The 23,331-nt window shown below is 38.4% G+C and overlaps 2 protein-coding genes across 3 annotated transcripts; one reads left to right on the forward strand and one right to left on the reverse strand.

The window, feature by feature from the left end:
• Positions 1-6,785: 6,785 nt before the first annotated feature.
• Positions 6,786-14,729, forward strand: psma6b (proteasome 20S subunit alpha 6b). 2 transcript variants are annotated; one of them, XM_041976497.1, is made up of 7 exons: positions 6,786-6,804; positions 9,091-9,185; positions 9,482-9,563; positions 13,570-13,725; positions 14,001-14,179; positions 14,308-14,402; positions 14,513-14,729. In XM_041976497.1, exons 3-7 carry the CDS (start codon positions 9,548-9,550, stop codon positions 14,568-14,570), a joined length of 504 nt encoding a protein of 167 aa, XP_041832431.1. In that variant the 5' UTR covers positions 6,786-6,804; positions 9,091-9,185; positions 9,482-9,547; the 3' UTR covers positions 14,571-14,729. The 2 variants fall into 2 exon arrangements, with proteins under 2 accessions (XP_041832431.1, XP_041832430.1); XM_041976496.1 differs by lacking the exon at positions 6,786-6,804 and adding an exon at positions 8,096-8,273.
• A 1,193-nt stretch (positions 14,730-15,922) lies between these two features.
• nfkbiaa (nuclear factor of kappa light polypeptide gene enhancer in B-cells inhibitor, alpha a) lies at positions 15,923-18,282 on the reverse strand. Its single transcript, XM_041976409.1, has 6 exons — positions 17,977-18,282; positions 17,332-17,437; positions 17,014-17,221; positions 16,817-16,905; positions 16,441-16,701; positions 15,923-16,335 (listed from the first exon to the last, which is right to left on the reverse strand). The coding sequence occupies exons 1-6, from the start codon at positions 18,207-18,209 to the stop codon at positions 16,306-16,308; spliced, it is 927 nt and encodes a 308-aa protein (XP_041832343.1). The 5' UTR covers positions 18,210-18,282; the 3' UTR covers positions 15,923-16,305.
• Positions 18,283-23,331: the final 5,049 nt, after the last annotated feature.

Consider the following 23,331-nt stretch of genomic DNA (forward strand, 5'->3'; position numbering starts at 1 on the left):
ATTAGATTTCACACATGGCCACTGTAAACTGCCACTCGCCTGGCAGCCAGCTCTCCAGCTGCGGTGGATCCACGGCAGTGTGGAAGATGGGAGGCCTGAAAAGCCCATTATCTCGGCGGCTGGGAGGAAAGGTTTGGCGTGGGGAAAGTTTGGGGGATTTCAGAAGGGAGAGATGTGGCCCGGCGTTAACCAAGCTACTGGAGGTCAGCAGTAGCCCGTTTCCTTTATGAAACTGTACTTTTAAACTTGGAGCCTTTTAAGAGGAGCACATATTTCCATTTCCCTTAAATTACTTCTACTAAACAAAGCAGCTTTCTCTTGACTTTAAAATAAGAAGAAAGTGAGGCATTTTTTCTTTATTTTTCCAAGTAAAATGTGTGAGAACCAATCCTGATTATCAAACGTGACCAGGCGTTTGGGAGAAATCATGCATGCATCTAAGGCCTTTTATTAAATTATGATGAGGGAACTAGTTTCTTCTTATCTCCCATAACTGGTCTGATATGACCCTCACATTGACATGACGCACATTAGTTTACCTTTTTCAAAAGGAAATGTGCACCTAAGTCAGACATACATGTTTATGCTCACTCAGAGGCAATACGCTTAACACAGGCTGGAGACACGCTGTGTGCATGTGCAAACACACACATATACACACACGCGACTGGGAAATTCCCAGCAAAAATTCCACTCCAGCAGTCCTCTGTGAACACATTCCTGCGTTTTTCATAACATCTCACAGCTGAAATGAAAGTTGTGGGGCAGTTTTAAGGATCCAGCATGCCCTCGAGCTAGCAATAAATCTTCCTAGACTGAGAGTATTACATGTAAGCTTATATTCCTGCTAGATTTCCTGCAAGTGGTTCAGTTTGGGAATGCTGGGGAGCATGAAAGTTCAGGCAGGCCAAAGAGAATTAATTAGGACTGCTTTAGTTGCATAAGAATGTCTTTTAAATCTTAAGGTATTTTAGAGTTAACAAAACTATATTTCTAAAAAACTGTTCTTGTTTATCCATGGTTTAAGAATACCCTCGAAACATCCAAAATATGTTATATTAGCTGTATTATTTTTGCAAGTGTTTTCTCATCCAAATTCCCCTAGAATTCCCTCCAGTGACTTCACAGCTAAATCTATCTATTTATTCATAGTCCTATTTGATTATCTAACATGCCCATGTCCGATCACTGAGACCATCTTTTCCATTTGCGGGCAAATGTGGACACTCAATTAATAAACGGCCAAGTGTGTGAAGGTGGGGAATTTTTAGGGGCGTACAGTGGTGTGCAGAAAATGACTCATGTTTTTGACGACTTAAATCTTTCGCCCCTATAACGCACCACAAACATGTCAGTCTAGTTGAGGCCTTGCTTAACCATCGCCCAAGATTTGGAAACACAATAATGTAGATGTTCTTGTTTGCCTTTGCCTCTTTGCCTCTTTTATCGTCATAATGGTCAAATGAACAGTTGGTTTGGCTGGTGCTGCATTGAGTTGGCATTATTGTAATGCAGCAGGGTGTTTCCTCTCTTCTTGAGCCATCAGGAGATTACTGACTGCTCTCTGTTATTACTGAGGCTACCACAATGTCCTGGCCTGCAACATTGCTCTATAGTTTTCTTTTAAAGATTTTGTATACATCAATGTGAAGGTGTCTTTACATTTCTATTTAAAGACTCTCTTTTTGCGTAATTGTAACATAGGCCATCAACACAACTGTATCTGAAACATCAGTTAAAGAAAATATTGCTTGACTTGCTTCTCTGACATTCTTTGGCTTGCTAGCTTTTTAAAATTGACCCTAAAAACCTGAGGGCAAGGAGGTCTCTGTCAGCCTGTGAGTAAAACACCCAGATTATATCTTGCATGTCTGGTTTGCACACTGCTATCAAATGATGGGTTTAATGGTACACATAATGAGGTAGCTGAGCATGATGCATCATTCATGGGAGAGGATGATACTGTGAGCTAGTTGTCAGGCATAGCTAATGATGGCTACAAGAAAAACCCGATAGTTAAGGCCTGTCTGAATACGCCTGCTGCAGTATACAGACAGACACTCTGTTTAGTTCCCCATCCTCAAAACAAACAAAAAAAAGATTCTTGGAAGAGGTTTTAGGTTTCCTGCAGCCCTATGGCAGAGTAAAGCATGTTCACTTCCTCCAGTGTCTGACTTCAGAGAATGTGACGTTGGAGTTGTTTTTGCTAACAAATGCTCTTTGTATGATTTTGTTTTTCCTTGTCCAATTTTATCTGGTCCAGCAGCACAAAAGCATAGCTCCAGTGTAACGATGTGAACACAATAAGGTTGCAACACATTGAAACTGAATATAATATTCCTATGGGAGAGCTTTGTGATATATTCAGGACATCAGGAAGAATGTGGCAGTCTGAAACAGCTTATTGATATCACCCACCATCTTAGTATTCAGACTTTTTGGCTTCTTTGTATTTTATGAGAGTTCAAGCAGATCATAAACAGGGAGAGCATCCGCTTCTAAAAAAATTCACTCCGTATCTGTGAATATCATAAGCGTTACATCTGTCATGGGGATTTTATGAGCCTTTTTTTAAATTAAACATTTATAGAAGGCCTTGTGACTTAAAACCACGGACACCCACTCACCCTTCCCCCCGTTATACGCAGGCTCTATTGTTTAAGCAGACACCTGTTCTTAAGTGGTTCATAAAGTTAACCCAGCAAGGAAGCTATGAGTGAAAAGGAAAGAGGGTTGCCAAATGGGGAGGGACTGATCTTTAATGTAAATTTTGTATAATTATGTATGGGATTATGCAAAATATACATTTGGTGGATTTCAGCTTTGAAATAAATGTGCAGAATGAAAGAAGTTTATCAAGTTATTTTTCAAGTTTAAATATATCAATGAAAGACTTTTAAAAGACATTTTAAAGCAGAGTGCATTTGCAGAATGGTTAACAGCAATCTCCTTTTTTTTTGTCTTTACCTTTACCTGTTTAAGTCAGTGGTGTAATTAAACACATCACTGTCAAACTCAAGTTTAGATGGCAGAGCAGGTGCATACCATTCAATATTAAAATAACTGTATGTGTACAGAGCTTGCATTTGTGTATTTATTTTGCTCCAGTTACCAATTCAAAAACTGCTTCATAGTCTCAAAACAGTTTCAACCTTCCTAAGGGCTTTGGGGGGGAAGTAATATAATGTTTCCCAAGTAGCAGGGATTTAAGGAAGGAAATATTATGACAAAAAGAATTACTTTTCTGTGTGAGAGAGAGAAAGCACATATATTTAGGTTTATGAAGACATTACAAATTTAAAAAAAAATTCTGAAAAACCACAACCTTGGCACCTTGTGTGAGGCCCCTAAAGGTCTGTAAATATCTCGGAGCGGTTTAGATTTGTAGGGGATTTCTACATCACACCTCTAGCTGAGAGAAGAAATCAGCTTCATCTTAACCGAACTGCCAATTTACCCCAATTTCATCTTCAACCCAACTTTACTGTGTAACTGATTTTCAGGAGGAATTAGTGAATAAAACTTCTCCTGTACTTTAATGTTTTATATGCCTTCTTGGAAATCCAACCTCTAATTTGTTTTGTTTTTGTTTTGTTTTTTTTAGCAGTCAGAAGCTGAAAATTCTTTCCAATTCAGCATTAAATACTCTGCCCTGCAACAGTCAGAAACGTTAAAAGCAGCATTTACAAACAAAGCTTAGCCTCTGAAAATCCATTTTAAAAACAGCCATAAGAATTATGGTGGTGGAATTACAACATATTTTTACAATATTTAAAAAGGCTAAAGTAAAGTTCTTTAGCTCTTATAGACCCTTCTCAGAGTGTGTGTCGTTGGTCTATTGAGATACTTTTCACATTCAAGTCATAGCTGAGGAGTTTGTGACATTTGTTTTGTTTTGTTGTTTTGACCTTAAAAATCAGCTTCCATGAAAGGTACTGTACATTTGTGCTTTAAAAGAGAACTGGTGTGTTGCATCTCTGTGGTATTTCTACAAAGTATGTTACATACATTTTATTAGGACCTCAGGATATTGTGTCACTTTGTAAAAACAGAGGCAGAATTCTGTTGAATTTTGTTATTCTCACATCATCACCAGAATTTTTCATTTTTTAGAGTATATTCTTTTACAAAATCGCACCTTCTTTCACACAAATGCACAGGAAAATGCAATGTCTAAAATGCATTTTAAGTGCTAATTTTCATACAATTATTGGACATTTATGCTGGTATTGACTGACGACTTGTGCAGGGTGTAGCTGCTGGGATAGGCTCCACTAAGCTGGATTGAAATGAGTGGGTGCGGAAAATATATGGATGGATATTTATGTTATTCAGATCATATTTAATTAGATAATGCTAAATACACAAAAAAAATCACAAAAACTTTAAAAACAACTGTTCCTAATAAAAAAAACATACTGAATCTATTCAATAGGTTTTGGGGGGGATTTTAAAATGTTTCTCAATCTGTTTACGTCAATAAAATAATTTTAATAATAGCTTTATCCAATGTTACCAACATTTTGGCATTGTTAAATCAAAAGTCACGTAAGATTATCTTAGTGTAATTATGGATTTCTGTTATCTCAATTTCTGCATGACACCTGACACAAATGCATTTAATTCAGAGGTTTTTATCTTAATTTAAGATGTTTAACTGTAAGTTTTCTGTGTAAACGTATCTTTAGTTATTAAATCTGTAAAATCAAATAAACAAAGACTATACAAAACAGTTCAGTCTAGAAAAAGAAGTCAAAGCGCACATCCTGCTGTTTTCATTTCTAAAAAATTCCACTTATTTAAGTCACTAGATCAGAAGATGAAGGTTTGTTTGGTCCATAAAAAAATAGCTGCTCTATATTTTCACATTCGCTCTCCGCTGCAGAACAAGCTTATCTAACTTCTGAATTCCGCACTCAGTGCACACTGTACATACTGATCCGTGTGTTCACTATCCGACCCAGATGTGTCACTGCACCCAGAAAGATGTTTGCACATACATGCCTCACTGGTATGCAAACAGACAGGGGTGACAACATTCTGTTCTCTATTAATTACGGTCTCACACTTAAAGCATTTAAGCGTAACACCACAAATTGCAACACACCTTGAGGCTACTGTGCAATCATTTCTTTGTAAGAAAAACCACTAGATAATTGACAACGAAAAAGTTGCAAATTCTAAAGATGTTAGCGGTAAAAAGGAAGTAAGCATTTGACATTATCATGCTCAGTGGACTTATATCATCTTTGCACCACTCAGCAGTTTAGTTCCCTTTAGATAAGCTGTTCCCAGAACTTGCTCACTGCATTCAGGTTCTTAGAAGCCACCTTCTTTATGTGTGTTATAAATCCAATGAATGTTTTGATTTAGTGGGTAGAGTACATTATCTGCATTGTATCTTCAGGCTTTCAAACCTTTGCACTGCTTGCACAGAGAAGTGCATGCAGCTATTCTGAGAATTTTGGGGGGTAAATTTTCAAAATACACATTTGAAAGTGTCCATAGTCATGGAAAAAAAAAGAGGTTTAAAAAGTTTTCTTCAAAAATGAGTCAAAGCTTCTGTTTTCCACCTTGCACTGTGAGACTTTTCAGCAAAAGGTCTCATTATGTTGAAGTTTGCCTCATTGCCTAACATCTAAACTTCTGAGTTTGGAAACCATGAGCCACACTGCGGCTTTACAGCGTGGAGAAAAAAAGCATTTTCATAGATGGTGGAGATCCCCCCGCACTCCAGAAATCAGTCCCACACCTCTGGTTGTTGGCGAGGGGGTGGGGGTCTTTCTGGTTTCAAATGTGCATACAGAGTGCAAATGTTGCCCTAATACAGTATGAAAGACACTTTCATAACAGAGTGGAACAGAAGCAGTGGGAGAAAAAGAGAAAGAACAGTAGGTTAGATATGAGGGTAGGGGGGGCATCTGTGGGGGAGGTTTGCTATCGGGGTTATGAAATATTAAAGCAGGTGCAGATGTAATTACAAAATCACCCATTTCAGCACACCACCTCTCTGCAAAATCAAGATTGAACTGATGTATTTATTTTGCAGACCAAAAAAAAGTACATTTTGAAGTTGCAAAATTTGTGCAGAACTGTCAAGTGATAAACCTGTATTTATGCAGGAGTGGACAGGATTTTTGCAATTCTGGATCTTCCATTTATTTTGGATTATTAACTGATAGCATTGCATAAATACTGAGTGAATACATGTGAATCCTCCCATGTATATCAACTTATAATTATGACACAGACTCTGTATCCAGATTCTAAAAGAGGAAAATGAGGTTGTCATGACTGACTGGGACTTTTTGCTATAATACCATAATCATTCAGAAATTTGAGAAAATTACCCCGGGTTGCATCGCAGAGTTGAAATTCTAATTCTACTAATCCCACATCGTGACGCCTCATTGAGTAGTCTTGTGAGTCATTATCTGAATGGGTTAGTAACTCAGAAAGAGGAAGCAAACATCCTCTATTTGATTTTTTTATCTACCTGTGGACAGTGGGAAAATACCTAATGACACATGCACATGATCAGCGCTGCACAGGAACAAGGAAAAGGGATTTGGACACTTACCAAAAGATCAAAACCGTGATTGTGTTCCATTGAATTTCAACATGAAATTCAATGCTTATGTTACTTTGAAATGAAGGCATCGCTTTCAGCTTGGCTTGTTATTTTATGAGGAAATGTAATCCTACAACTATCTGTTTTCACTTTGACACTGTAATATACTGTTACAGTGCAGCTTTTAAAATTCAGGTCAAACAGAAATGTTGATGACCAAAGCCGAGTTTTCTGTAAGTTTTAATTTTTTCAGCTTTTTAAGGACAGGGACGTTATCTGAAGGAAGAAAGTTGTAGCTTTTTTCTTTTCTTTTTTTTTTTTTTTGCTTGTTTTGTTATGTAATATAAAGCTTTCTGGGGAGATGAGTAATGGGTAAAAGAAAACCTAATCATTGTTGGATTTTTTTCTCTTTTTTAATCATTGTTGGAATTTTAAAAGTTATACAGACTGCTCTTACAGCGAACAGTGTGACTGAAAGGAAATGGACAAGGCGTAACAAAGCTTGTGCACCTTTATCCTAGGGGACATAGCATGAATTTTGCAGAGTCATAATGTAGTCATCATCTTCTGTGCTTCTTCTGTACCAAAAGCCTGCTAATTAATCATGGTTAATTCTACCTGTATGCTAAGTCTTAATTGTTTAATATAGGCTTTAGCATAACTGAAAAGGCTATGTTGTTTTGCTGTGTGTGTTGACAAGAAATCCACAAACCACAGTGCTCTGTACTAACAGGACGTTTTAACATGCATTGCTTCCTCATTTTAGTCCCAACAGACTATTGAGCTATGAGAAATGATAAAAATATTTTTCTTCGACTTCCTTACAACCATTCATTTTGCCATACACTGCACTCACACTGTTAACAAGGGTTACATATTGTGGTCTGCTTGACAAAGTCCACTTTCAACTCAAAACCTCCATAAATCTTATTAGATTCATTTGAGATTAGAGAAGGAAACTTCTACATAGAAAATTTAGTTGCCAACATCTCAGTTTTGCTGTTTTGATATTTGCATTGAAACAGATGTTAGTATTATTGTTAAATTAAACATTCTTAGACCTTTGTCCTTTATAAGTTTACATTAATTGGGGCAAGTCCCTTTTATAGATATCTCTAAGCTAATTGCTTTTTTAATACATCATTTGGTCAAATTGAAATTTTAGGTCTTCAGTGTGGATGTTAAAACTAGCCAAAGTATTGGTGATTGTGACTATATTTTTAAGTGATGAGTAGTTAAAGTATATGCCTATGGTCAATAAATATGATGCCATTTTTCCTAATAAAAATATTAACCTGAAAAGATGCTGGTAATTGTGCCAGTCACATAATAGTGAATTTTAAAAAGAACTGAATAATTTAAAATTGTTATATTATTTAGAGAAACTAATGTTGTGGACACTAGGGCATTCAAATGTCTTTTGGTCAAATTTTATTAAGATTACCAAAAATCAATGACACCAAGTGTACCATTGTACCATATCGCCATAGAAACAAATAGGCCCTGTTGCACCGGAAGAAGTTCCCGTGTGTCAAGCTAAACTTCCGGGTAAATAAATTGTGCATGAAGTGAAATCTGCTTACAGGTTCATTTGGACGAACTTTTTGGCAAATTTTACCTTAGAAAATGTCCCGAGGCTCAAGTGCAGGGTTTGATCGACACATTACCATCTTCTCTCCTGAAGGCAGACTTTATCAAGTTGGTCAGTGTGGGTTTTTGTTCTACCAAAAGCCGGTTTGCTACCTCAATGGTTTGCTAGCTAGCTAAATGCTCTGTCATGGTTCGCTTAGCCCGGCTTCGGGCTGATAGATAATTCCCCGCTAAAGCAAAAGTAATATAGTTTATTACCACGAAAGTCTTACTAAATATGGTGTCGTTGTAATTTTAGGTTAATTTTGTTGACGCTATTATCCTACAAAACAGCGTATCCAAACAGCTAGCTGACTGTAGGCTTGTTAGCATGGTTAGCATTGCAGTCAAGCCCGGCAATTCCTTGTTGTTAGACTTAATTTGTCGCTGAATCAAACAGTAGCGCTGACGTATTCATTTATTTATTATTTTAAGATTAGGTTAGTAAAGAATTACAGTGACAGTCTACTCTACTGATAAAGATGGCGTTTTATTACTTTTTAAATGTGAGCACGAGCCAGTCTGTAGTGAAGTTATGGATGCCACTTTAGTTGAGGGCAAGAAAAAGATCAGAGAATATAATCCCAGCTGCACAGTTTTATAAGCATTATGTTATACTGCTACTGTTACTACTCAGAGCAACATTTCCAGCAAAACTTCTCTTAGGCTCTAGAATCAAATAATAATCTCTGTCCATTGGCTGATTAGATGACACCTTAAAAGAGTTGTTGCTCCAATTTTCCATCTGAAACAGACAACTGTCTCTTAGTGTATATAAACTCAGTCTTGAAATCAAAATCAGTGAATGGTCCCTTTGTTTGTATCTTCTAATGTTTGTTGCTGTTGTCAGACAAGCATGGCTTAAAGTCACCCTTTCTGTCCTCTTATAGAATATGCTTTCAAGGCTATAAACCAAGGTGGACTCACGTCAGTAGCAGTTCGGGGGAAGGATTGTGCAGTTGTTGTAACACAAAAAAAAGTACCAGTAAGTTGATATCATGTTGATGTTTTTATATGACATTATTTGCTTTAGTAAATTTGGGAGAACCAACCTTTTTTCTGTTGGATTTTTATATTTGCTGTTTCATTCATTTTAGCTGAATCTGAAAGAACCAAGCCTTAAAGCCTTCAAGAATTTGAAATTAAGCCATTTCTGATCAAGTGTCAGTTGTTTGCATAGTTTTGTTCCAGTTTTAGACGTCTGAAATGCTTATTCTGATCTCTCGTATAGTCAAGTAAATGTTTTTAATGTGACAAACCTGCTGTTTACTGTTTAAACAGGACAAGCTTCTGGATGCCTCCACAGTGACCCACCTCTTCAGAATAACAGACAACATTGGATGTGTAATGTCTGGGATGACGGGTAAGAAACAAGCTGATGTAATGACAATGTGGGTTTTTCCCTGTGCTCTGTCCATGATTCTTTATGCTGTGTTTGTGCACTGTCACCAGGTTTGTCCCTAGTCTGTACTGTGGAAAATATCATCCTTGGTCAGGGCGATTTTCAAATTCTGTCCTTCAGAATGGGTCAAATGTTGGGATTCTCCTCTATCGCGAAAGCGATAAGTTGGGTTTTGCTGTTTGTTGAGCACTGAAACATTATAACTGTTAAGTCATTTTTCAGTGCATAAAGCTGAAATTGCAAATAAAAGTTTGTATGTATAAAACGTAATGTGTGTCACTTAACACACCACACGGAGTGTTAAGTGACACACATTATGTTTTATACATACAATCCAAACACGGATTTGGTATAATAATGAGCAGACATGCAAATTTTGCTTTATTTACATGTTTTATATAGAAAGTATCCTGAGTTAGTTTTTGTTTTCCGATTTATTTATTTTTTTTACATAACATACTTAGACAACTGCTCCTTTATGTTGGAAAGTTGCTGCTTTTTGCAGACGCCAGCTACGTTTACAAAGACAAATATTTCATCAATCCAATTGAAATCAATCTGATCAGAGATTCCAGCTGACATGTTTACATAGATCTGATCAGTTGTGAGTTTACATGATGGACAGATTTAATACAATTGTAATGCTTTACGCATGCTCAACGATGTTATCTCTGCCACAATCCAGCTCTGATTTGCTTCTGCCATTTTTCAAGTCTTGCTTGAAAGTCATCATGTTACCAAACCCCCATGTGGTTCAAGCATGTGCAGGAACAGCATACACCTAAGAAACAATCAGAATGAGTGTATACAAACATGCAACATTCATTATGCAAAAAGTCACCATGAAATGGTGCCTCTTTATAGATTTTATGCAAAAACAGAAGATGCAACATGTCCAGTCTGCTCTGCTGAAATTAGAAAAGAAACACTGGATGCAAAAAGTGGTACAGGAAGAGTCTAACGTTCAATTGTAGATTATTAATAATGATATCTAGGTATACATATATCATTTGCCACCAAAATACCAATAAGAATACCAACATTGTGATGCTATTGTTCATTTTAGGCCAAATTATGGTACAGTGGCGAAGTACAGCATAAGACTGATAACATTCTTTAATGAATCAGTGATTGACAATTTTACTGCATACAGTTTAGAATGTTTATGTACTTTCACATTAGTTGAATTTAGCTGGTATTGGTTAGAAGTTTAATTTTTCTTTTCTAGAAAGAGAATTAAGACATGTCTATAGAGAAATTTTGTTTAATTTGAAAGCATAAAGATGAAACACAATTCAATGTTGTTGGTAATAAAGAATTTAATACTAAACTTTTTATCACAATTAACTGCATAATTTTCTGAAGTTAATTGTGTCTTTGTGCGTCGTAGTGCTATATGAACAAAAGTGCACTAATTTTAGTTTACAAATACTTTAAACAAATAATTCCCTTTACATAGTAGAAGTTAAAATAGTTCTTGTAAGTCTCAGCTTAAGCATGAATGTTATCAATCATTACAGTCAGAGCATGTAAATGTAATGCATGTAACTCTGAGGTAACTATAGTTACCCAGCTATGACCAGTAGTATCCAGTAAGAGTAACAGTTTAAGTCCAATGTTTTTGGAGTCCTGTTCTTTTCATACAACTTGTCTATTTGTCTTGTGACGGTGCATCTTGAGGGAAGCAAATGCATGTTGTTATTCGTTGGAATCCTAAGAAAGTTCCACAGACCAAAGTCTTTCATAACACACTGCGGTTTTTAGCTGCCCACTTGGCTGTGGCATTTGTTAGCTTGTCTTGCTTTTGTTTATCTCTAGCTCTCTCACATGCTGTACTCAGTGCAGTCTGCTGAACCTTCCCTCCACTGTTTGAGTAGGCGATTTACTGGCATCAAGATTTAAGTGATGGTTCAGACTAAATAATAATATTGAGGGACCTTGCAAGGGCCCTAAAGCCCCACTACGAAACTTTAGCAGATTTTCTCAGTGAGGCACCTCCACCCTAATAAATGCTTAAGGCCCATTTATGCTCCCACACGTACGTAAATAGTGTCATTTTAAACGTTGTCATACGTCACCGTCCTCATACTGCCATTCTTCTTTTGCGTTGTCATGTTTGTTGCGTCACTTCCTCCACTAGCGGGCAGTTCAGAGTTCACTCCTGTGGGCTGACGTCAGTTTCAGACACCGTTTGGCGGCGGTTATGCGTCACTTTAAACCGTCCAACACGCCCTAAACACTTGCATATAGTCTTTCGTTGACCCCCCCCTTTGCACCAGGTGCATGTGTGGCATGTTACGGCTGCACCACGGTTTTGTTCCGACCTGCATGAAGCGGCATTTTATACCAGAAGTGTGTCAGGTGAGAAGCGCCCGCGAGTGCAGTCCACCTAGCAGGATCCACAAGATCACAAAATCACAGGACACGTGGAGAATCTTATGATTCTCCACTTCCAGGATAAACATGTCAGCCCTTCTGCTCAGCACTGTCCCCACGATTTCTGATGGTATTGCTCCGTCTTCTGCTTCAATTAAGAGATAGCTAAGCTCACTGAAAACGGATCAAATTACACGCGTAACTGATAAAGAAGACAGAGGGAACTGTCCGTCTGGGAATCCATCTTCTGCATCGGGTATAAATGGGCCATAATTTAGGATCCATCTTGCATCCTGTCTCTTCTTTGAGCTCTTCCTAGCAAGTAAGATTATGTCCACATGGCACCGAAGCCGGTTCAGGTGTGAAAACGGTGTGAAAATTTGGAGAGAGGCTTCAACGTCCCCACGACACCGCTGTGGTACATACTACAAGGCTGTGGGGACGCTAAAGAGTAACACTCCAAAGCTAGAATAAAACAACACATGCGCAGATAAAGGCTCACAGCGTTTTGCAGGAAGTTCACATTGGAAGCAGAGAAGAGAAGATAGCTGAGGATTCACTGTGAGGCAAAAGATAAACATTTCTTAATAAAGAAGTTGAGCTTCTTCAAAAAATGCTTGACTACAAAGCATAAAAAACTCGAGGAAGGGTGGATTGGGAATCGGCGCGTGTTCATCACATTAACGTCATATCCTCGAGTTGTGCAGCTTCGCTGTACGCACAGTACCGCAGACGGAGGACTCAAGCCTATCCTCTTGGTACCTGGCTTCAGACATAGTCGGTTTCATGGAGGCTAATCCCTGGCTTCGTGGGGATAAAAGGGTGGTTGGCTGAAATACTTTTGTGGTTTTACTGGAATCTGGCGTCGTGGGGACGGCCCCTAAGTCAGTCTGATGCTGACTCTTATTTTATCTCTTACTTTGTTCCTTATGTCTCCTCCAATAATGTCCTCTTGGGTTTCTTTGATGAATCAGCCATGGTGCACCTTCAAAACTGCCAGTGTGTTGATATTCAGTTGCAGGTGTGACTTGGTGCCATAAAGCAAGATGCTGAGAGAAAATAAAAGTTGTGAAGTGCAGTTCTTCATCTTCAGGACACTTCTGGGCAGTGCCGGCTCCAGGAATGAACATAATAAATGTCTGTGTGACATTCAACGTGTCACAAGCAGAATTTTAAAGTCGAAAAGTGAAGTAGTGCTACTTGAAATGACAACACATAAACGTTCTTTAAATGATAAAACAAAACAATGTTATACAAAAACTGTCCAAATATTCTCACGGTTGTTGGGCTTAGGGGTTTTATTTTTTGTCCAGAATTTACTTTCCATTACTGAAACACTTGATTAGTTTTATTAGAGTTTTTAGACTCTTAAAAAGGAGTTTCAGCTAAAGGGTGTTGAAATTTTTAAGTATTTTTGACACCCATCAATCTTTGTATGTTTGACAGCATTTGTTATATCAATATTTCCTTTTTACCAAGATGTGTCCCCCTAAAAGACGATTTCTTACAATGTTTTTTTTTTATCTTTAAAAATGTTAATGGAAAAACTTTTTTCTCATTTAGCTTAATTTTTTTATCCCATCCTCTATAGCTGACAGCAGGTCCCAAGTCCAGCGAGCTCGTTACGAAGCAGCCAACTGGCAGTACAAGTACGGTTATGAGATCCCAGTGGACATGTTGTGTAAGAGAATTGCTGACATCTCCCAAGTCTACACGCAGAACGCCGAGATGCGACCTCTAGGCTGCTGTGAGTACATCCATCTACAAGCACAATTCCACAAAAGTAGTGTGTAAAATGGAAAAATGCTAATTTAAAACAGAACACAATGATTTGTAGATTTTATAAACTGTTTTATTCACAATAGAACATAGAAACCTGAAGAAATTTTGAAAATGAGAGGAAAATTTCTTTAGGTAATCTTGGATGTAAAAGGTGGTTGCACGCCTCAGAAGGGGTTTGTCCATGATGGTAAAGTTAAGTCACATATCTAGAAATGTAACGTGTCATCTGTAATCCTGCAGGTATGATCGTGATCGGCATAGACGAAGAGTACGGACCTCAGGTGTACAAATGCGACCCTGCAGGCTACTACTGCGGCTTCAAGGCCACCGCAGCTGGAGTGAAGCAGACAGAAGCCACCAGCTTCCTGGAGAAGAAAGTGAAAAAGAAACTGGACTGGACCTTTGAACAGACTATCGAGGTATGAAAGCAGTCTTGTTTTGCAGATGAAGCAGAACTTACATGAGCTGGGGTGGCTTCAGTTAACTCCTCCACCCTTGAACCAAGTAGAAAACCTCCAATTTTTTTTGTTTTTCCTTCTCTCTCAAGACGGCGATCTCTTGTCTGTCAACCGTTCTTTCCATTGACTTCAAGCCCTCTGAGCTCGAGGTGGGCGTCATAACAACACAGGACCCTAAGTTCAGGTAAAACATCTGCCAAGAGTGATGCCCTTCAAGATAAGCCTCACATTTAAATCAATTTTAGAGTTGGACTCATCATCTCTTCTCCATCTTTTACTACTTCTTGTCTGCAGGATGCTGACAGAGACTGAAGTAGACTCCCACCTCATGTCCCTGGCAGAGCGGGACTGAGCCAGCTGACACCTGCTGGATTGACTTAGAGCATGATGGGATTTGCATTTCCCAGGCTGAGGCTGGTGTTATCTTTGTTTGCTGTATATTTACCCCCCCTCTCCACCCTCTCCCACCACTGTTTCATTCAACAATAAAAAAAAAACAACTTTTTGGAGTAAAAGAAAAAATGTCCTTTTTCTGTTTGATTTTCCACATACGTCAGTATTTTTTTTACCCCTGGTTTTGTAAACTAATCCATGTGTAGTAGAAAGGTTCAGCATCAGGGGAAACTTCTGATGGGAACATGAGCGTGTGCACAGCTCTGCCTCTGAGCTTCCTGTTGTGACTATAAATGATCTACAATCACATGACACACTGAGGTGCTGCGAGCAGGTTATTTTACTACACGCTCAATGAAGAGCTGAGTTGACCTCCTTTTTTTTCCCCCTGTACTTTTTAAACACAAGCAGCATGTCAGAAATGGATTACTACAACTTAGCGGAAACCTATAAGTCATAGTTTAAGTCATTGTTGTCTCTTTGCAAAAGGAAAATCAGCTGACACAGAGGTTAAGATTAGTCTCGGTTGGGGGTCTGTGACCAGCTCTGCACCTCTGATCAGAAGTGATGTGAACATGTCATCAACTAGTCATTCTCAGCTTTCACTTTGGTTTCTTGACATCTTTTCTTTCCTTGTCTTTTTTTTTTTTTTTTGCCTCGGCAGCAATTTAAAAAATGTCAAGTTTCATATACTCATAAATTCAGTGTGGATCTTTGGGTCATAGGTCCTTGGGTTTTTAGTAAATCTTGTAATCCCATGTGAGTCTAATGGTAATGTACAAGTACTTCATTTAGGTTTTCCCCATACAGGGAAATATAACCAAGGTTGTGAGTTAGTTCTCTTTAAAAAAAATTCCTGACTCAAGCTAGTGGGGAAATCTTGTACTTCCCAGACTCCAGCTAAATTTCCTGGTCATCACGGGAGCAGTAAATCAAACGATCAGGCACATTTTCCCATATTTGTACAAAACATTTCCTCCTTGGTAGCTAGTGTCAGCTAGCTGCTATTCAGCTGGGTTGGGTGGAATATTTAAGCGCGTTATGTTCCTCTTATGCCGCCCAGGGACTTTCAGTGCGGTGACTCAGAGACCCAGTGACCTCGCCCAACAAAGGAAATCCCATACTGCTCCAAATGGGCTGTTTGATCTTTTTTTTTTTTATGTCTGTATCTTTGACAAGTCTCTGATGACGCTGTCATGACTTTGGCTAACTGAGAAGTGACTCTTACTGTATGGAAAGGACACAACAGTCATATGGAGGGAAATTCAACTCTTGGTTCAGTTCAGGAAGCACACAAGTCAGATCTCTTAATACTCATAAACTCCTTTTTATTTGGAACATTTTTTTTCAAAATAATAGTGTTTAAATTTACAGTTAGTACAAAAATAATATCTCTATTTACAATATTTTACACATATCTATACACAGTAATATACATTTAAACAGTTGCAGGACCATTTCAAGGTCATGGTCTTGCTATTGTGTTTTTTTGGCGATCTTGACCAGACCAGACCAGACTGGATGGCCATCTTCATTCTTGTTTGCAGTCCCAGGGCCAGCTCTCGCGGACCTGGACCTTGGACCTTGGACGGGGATCAGAGGGGAGGCTATGACTTGATTTGTCCCCTGTTGGGAGCCATGACTTGGCAAACCCAGTAGCAGCTTGAAGTTCACACCAGAAGAAGGGTGTTTCTTTACTTTCCGAACTTTATATCGTCATACAGCTGTAGACAAGAAAAAAAAACACTTTAAGGACTTGCACTTTGAAGATCTGACTGGATGAAATCTTATGGTACTCAGACTAATTCTGATCTGAAGCCAGAACTAACCTCATCGTCCGACATGTCCAGGTCCTCCATGTCGCTCTCTTCTGATTCGCTGTCAGGCAGTTCTCTCAGGTTCTGCGCCGTCCTCTCGTACAACTGGCAGCGGATCTCCTCATTCTGCCGTCCATAGGTGAGGTGGTACGGCGTGAAGCCACCGTAGTTCAAACAGTTAACGTCGGCGCCGAGCTCCAGAAGGCGGCAGACCAGCATGGGGTTCTGGAGGTCCACTGCCAGGTGAAGAGCTGTCCGTCCACTGCATGGCTCCTACAGGAAACCATTTTAAAAAAAAAATATTAGGTTCTGACATGCAGCTTAGCCTTTTGTTTGTTTTTTTTTATATATATATTATTATTTCTGTTTCTGTATTAAAGAAACATACCTGTGCATTGATGTCTGCTCCCAGCTGAACAAGGCTTTCCACCAAAGAAATATAACCGTTAATGCAAGCCAAGTGGAGGCAGTTGTGTCCTGGAGAGAGAAAATAAGAGGTTAAAAAAAGCTCAGTTACCAAATCCAATAAAAAAAAAATAGCATGAGTCTTTGCATTTAAGGGTGCTATTTTAACTTTATACTCACCACTGTAGTTGGGGAAGGATAGCATGGATGTAAGGTGGCGTTGGCAGTTTTGGGTGATGACCCCAAAGCAGGCGAGGGAGCCTCTTTTGCAGGCGATGTGGAGAGCCGTATTCCCGTTATTGTCAGCCAGCAGAGGGTCAGCGCCGGCCTTCAGGAGTTTCTCCACCAACTGGGGCTGCTCTGTGATCACTGCCAGGTGGAGGACAGTCTGTGGAGGATGCATTTGAAACATGTTATAATGAGTTTAAATAATTTGTGCATGTGTGCATAAGGTTTCCAAATGTCTGCTTATCACTGGGATTTAATGTTGATAATAACCTGTCTTTGGTGGTTCTGGGTGTTGAGGAAAGGGTGGTTGTGAGAGAGTTTGATCATCTGGAGGGCATGCTCAGTTGCTTCATGAATAATGGCCAAGTGGAGCAGCCTGTGAGGAGGGGGAGAAAAATAGAAAGAGGTTTAGTTAAAATAGTGCTTTAAAAAAATACACACGAGGGAAGTGGTTCCAGCCATATGAGAGAGAACAAAGGCTGAGCAGTGGAACGTTTCGCAAGAATGGAGTTTTGTCGGGTTATTTCCACCAGTTGTGGCTTGACACATCTGATGCTTTATCAGTTACTGGCAGCAGGCCAGGGACTTTCCTGAATGCGCAGAGCGAACTTTAGCTCCGCCCAAAATGCGCGCTCTCGGTCAAAGTACAAACACGCACACGAGTGCGCACTTTGCTGCACACTCACAGCTTTTCTCTTCAAACATAATAAACAACTTTAAAGGCCTCTTGTTTGCGTGCATGTTTTAAATATATATTTCCATGCGCTCATTTGCAGGATTTTATATCATATTTCTGCATCTTTTCCAACTTTACGCACGGTTCTGCACTGCGCACGACCCGGATTTACTGTAGTTTGCGCAGAGAAGCAAAATGGCTTTTGCAGTAATAAAAATCCACACAAAACTTCCACTTACGTGTCACCGTCGTCTGTCATCACAGCTCTCCAAGGCTCGTATTCCTTTGGGAGATCGTCGCTTATGCTCACACTGAGCTCCTGAATTTGGTTCACCAACTCGTCCTCTTTCAGGGAATCCAGGCCGCTGTCAAAACGATCCTCGGGACAAGGCAACGTTTTCCCGTGCTTGGCTTCCATGTTGTCGAAGTTATAATCCATTTGACTGTGGTTAGGCATTCTGTGGACGTCCATGTTTAACTTAGCGACTGTCTGACTACAGGCTCCGTCTATCTCCGAAGGTCAGGAAAGAGTTGTGTGGCGGAGAGAGTCGCGCTGGGTTTTTGTGCTTTCAGGGCGGAGCCTTGGTGGGGATTTCCAACTTACTTATCTTTGAAAAGCAAGGGAAATCACATATGGCCTGTGCTTTTGTGAGAAAAATCCCCCCCCTGAAGAGACTCAGAATGAAAACTTCGTAGTTTCCTATTAGACACCTATTTTCACCTGTGTAGGTTAGAGGACATTGGTTCTTGGTTATTTCAGTGAATGAGACACGATGGGCATGAATGAGAGGCAGACAGCCCCTGACTGGTTCTTCAAGAATTCCCTTCTGCACTGGGGAAATTATTTATTTCAAGGGGCTAACCAAATTGTAGCATAATTTTCCTTTCTTTTATTTTTAGCCAAATCTGGACCAGTTTGAAAAGGCACATTCAAGTTTCCAACATTTCGAAATTTATATAAACAATTAGCACTTTTATTAAGAATATATCAACATAATATGAATTATGCGGTTGTCACCATGCAATATGTTTACTTAATTCACATTCCAAAGCAAGTGTGTATCTTTTCCTACATTTTTGTTATAGTTTGCATTCTCTTTCTACACAATATATGCGCTTGGTTGTAATTATAGCTTAACTGTGCTGAAAGATGTGCAGTGGAAAAGGGAGACAACGGTCCAGGCTTTTAACACAAAGTGCATTTAAATAATTTTAATAAAGAATTTGCAGGTAGTTGGGAAAGAACAGCTCAGGTTTTAAACACATTTTTATATATGCACCTTTTTAGCCAGCAAACATAGTTTTATTGATTTCTTACTCGCTAAACCATTTCTGCAGCCTCCTACACATGCAAAGTTAATTTCACAAGCTTATATTTAAATATGTTTTTAAAGAAAAGAACACGTGATGGACACCCCCCCCCCCCCCGTATGTTTTGGGGACAGACAGAGGAAGATGTACACTACAAGTGAATTTACTTTGTGTAGAGGAGGGAATGGAAATATTTTCATGTGTCCTCCTGGAGTCTCCCCCTTGAAAGCAATATGATTCTTCAACAATGGGAATTTCTGGAGTTACCAGTCTATCATCACACATGCTTAGCACACTTCTGGAGGTGAAGTCCTCCACCAAGAATTTTTTTTTTTTTTTTTTTTTTTCAATCCTGTAAAGCATTGTAGTAAATTGAATTTTTTTTAAAAAGTACATCTCCTGGATTTTTAAATGGAAATTTCAAACTTTTTCCTTCTCTTTTCATACCTGTTGTGAATTTCCTTTGTATCTAATTATGTAACATTTCCAGTCTGAAGAAAGAAATTCCTTCTTGTTGCACAGAGTGTGTGACAGAGCTACCTGAACATGCACTTCTGACATTTAAGATAAAAAATCCCAGGATCAGTACTGATTGTATTGTGAAAGGTAGGCTTGGTGAAAACATAGCAACAGTATCCAAGAGCAGTGAAGCATTCACACCTCTGCGGGGTGATACTTAATTGGGATTACACTATACAAACCAAACAGAAACACCTGTACACACCCAGAGGGCTTGTGATTACACCATCTAGAAGCCTACTGCATCCCTGCCTATCTGTGAGCGTTCGTGACATCAAATAAACGTCACCCACTCAAGGATCTCCTGTGGGTCTCCATTGAATTCCAGACATTCTTTTGTCTCTGGCAAGTATCATAATGAACAATCTGGGGACAAACTGTTCTTGCAGTCCAGTGTGTTTTTGGTTTTTTTTTTTACTTCCTGTTGCCAAGATTGCGTGTTTTTGTGTTTATAGGGTCAGATGTGCCCCACATAGGAAATAATGGGACTTCCACTTCCACTTTAAGTTTTTTTTTTTTTTTTTTTTTTTTTTTTTTTTTTTTTTTAAAGTTATGCAAATACTCTTGTCTCCACTTGCTTTGTTTATAACACTGGTTGCTATGGACACCAACTGCTGAGAGATAGCTAATGCTAGTTCAGTGTCAGGGTTGTACATTGCCCTCTGTCTGTTCTGGTACAGCATAACATATCTGAGTCAGTAAAATGGCCCAGGGGGCATCACGCCCTGTTAGTGTGACGCCAACAGGTCAGGTGATGAAGCTACCGTCATGAAACTTTTCTGTTTTCTCCAACTGCCCAACATCAACTGGTCTAATAAAACAATCCTGCAATAAGTCCAGCTGTCATGAAGGTTATAATATTGAGTTTCAGAAAGAAATTTAATATAAATAAAAAAAATATCTGCATTTTTCCCCTGATCTACAAACATTTAAATCATAAAATTAACATTATGAGAATTCTAATTATGATAGGTATCATAGCTCATATGAGATTATTTTTGTTGATTTGGATTTTTTTTTAAAAAAAAAGGGTTAAAGTTTCCTCTAAATTTACTTGCCTAATCCTTAAACTGTACAACAAATTTTCCCTTGAAGCTAAATTTCTTTTAAAATTTCTTCTAAAGTTCACAAAACAAATTCTACCTTGGATTTAGATGAAATTGGCCTTTAATATCCATTAACCTTTTCAACTTAATGGTGATTTCTGGATGTTTTATGTAATCATATTTACTCATTCATTCATTTTATTTAGCTTTTTTATTTTGTTCAGGCCAGTGAGAGACTGGAGCCGTTCCCAGATGTAAAGAGGAGAAGCTGGGTACAGTTTGGACAGGTCACCACACCATCAGAGCTTGAGCCAGGAATAATATTAATATGAACTTTTTATTTTCTATTCTATTAGAAGAATATGCCATTTTTTAAAAAGTAATATCTTCAGTAGCTTTCATTTTCATGCAAAACTGGAAATGAATGAAAATTCTGCTTCAAAGCTGGGAAGAAGCCATTGTATTCTCCAAAGAATGGTTCTGCTAGATTAATTCAAACCTTTATATGGGACAAAAACACATCAGATCCAGATACATAAAAAAAGTAAACATCCATCTACTCATCCATTGTTTTTAACTGCTCATGACAAAGCAGATCACAGGGGGGGCTGTAGCCTATCCCAGCTGCTATAGGCGAGAGGCAGAATAGACCCAGTCCTAACTGAAAGATGTCATAACAAAAATATAGAGCTTTTTGGAAACAGATTTTTGTTCCACTTCTTATTGGCTGCAGTATTGCATTTAGTGTTTTAACTTCAAATAGGAAAGTTGAGGACAAGGTCTTGTATATTTCTGTGACTCTTACAATCATTAGCCACTTTGATAGGTTTACCTGCAACTTCTATTGCAATCCAGCACTTGAGTAAGTATTTAATGATTTTAAAGGAGAGTACAAACCTGTAACTGGTGTTTATAATAAATTTGTCACATTTTCCACAACTTGTTTTACAATATTGCTAAAAGTTTGATGTACTGTATGCTCTAGGTCAAATTAAAAGTAATAAAAATAGTGACAAATCACTAGCTCAATATTGCCTTTGCAAAATGAAAGCCCTCAGAGGCAATGCAGGTTATTTACAAGGCATCATTAAACCACCAGCCACTCTCCACAAAGCTTATTGCTTATTTATGACTCGATTATTTTCTGTGAAGTACTCTGGGGGATAATACAGTGTAATGTATATCTGACTGAGAGCTGGATAGGATGAGACTAGTAGATGTAGGAAACTATGGAATAATCTACCAAAATATGTCTCATATTATATTTAAATGTTGTAAGTTGTGACGTGAATGCCATGTAAGTAATAACTGCTAAAAGCGTGCATATGCTGGATTTAATTAGCCTCCCAGTCTGAGAAATGAAGCCAGTGAGAAGTCCACAGCCATCACATGGCAAATGGTGTTTGCATAACCATACCTAAACCTGCCTCTGTTTAGGAGTCTATGAGAAAATGATCTTATCTGTTAATCAGTATCTGACAAGTAACCATTTCCTAAAGAGATCAATCTGTAGTCATCAGTAAAAAAAATGAAAAAAGAAAAAAAAGTTAGAGTTGTGGTTACTTTTATAATTTCTATCAACATTTTCTCAAAGATTGTGCAAAGTTAAGCTAACTCAGAAGCTAATGTGCTAACACTGGATTTTAAGTATTTAGTAATCACGTAATGTAATGTGTTGCATAATTATCAGTTTGGCTAACTTGCATGTCATTAAAGAACAGCATTAGCCTAGCTTGATTAAAATATGGATAAAGTAAAAAGCCCTGAAAGTCACAAATTAATGTAAACCCATTTTTGTTAACTGTAGATAAACCGAGCAAAAATATTACCAACAAAGACAACATTTTCATTATAAATTTGCTTTTAAAAATGTTTTTTGAATCTAAAAATATTGCAGTTGCGACCACAAAATGTTACCTGAACTTTTCTTTTTCCTATTCACATACTGATAGAGGACCTAGATCTCAACAATTTTATAATGCTGCTTTATGAACAGCAGATTTAGATATTGCATCATTAACATGCAGACACACTTTGTATTTTTAGTGCATGAATTAAACAAGTGTAAAGCTTGGCATTGCTAATCATGTCGATAGACACTTTATTTACTTGCCACGACCCATTCTTGCTGTTTACATCTGCCTCGTTGTTCAAATCCTCCCGCCTTAAACTCTATATTTAGCATACAACCCACAAGAGTGGTATTAATAATTTTTTATTCATTTAGTCTGGAAAGCAGATAAACATTTGTCAAAATGTCTCAAAAAGCTAGTTTCTGAAGGGTAAGAAATGTGAATCCACTAGAAGACACAGTACCATCAGTATGAGTCTCTTTTACACAAGTAGCTCACTGGTCTAAAAATGGCTTCAGCTTCTCAGATGTGTGCATGTCATTCATGATAATGTTCCTCCTGTTTCAAAAGGAAGCTTTCACTCCATATTACAGTAATCACTGACAGTCAACATAAACCAGTCCGCTTCTTGTGTGGGTGCTGTGACACTGCAGTTCAACACCCAGAGTTTATACAAACTACACCCACCCTCCCGTTTTCATAATGTAACAAAAGGAGTATTTTATAATGACAAGTTCACACATGGCTGTTTCTATGGCTTTTATTAGATAATGGGTAGGCTCATGTTAGCCTAATGATATGAGTCAGGCTGTTTCTCTATCTGAGGGACTTCACCATCACACTGTGTGTAAAGTAACCTTTGTCG

Source organism: Melanotaenia boesemani, chromosome 22, assembly GCF_017639745.1.
Source record: "Melanotaenia boesemani isolate fMelBoe1 chromosome 22, fMelBoe1.pri, whole genome shotgun sequence".
Lineage (NCBI taxonomy): Eukaryota > Metazoa > Chordata > Actinopteri > Atheriniformes > Melanotaeniidae > Melanotaenia > Melanotaenia boesemani.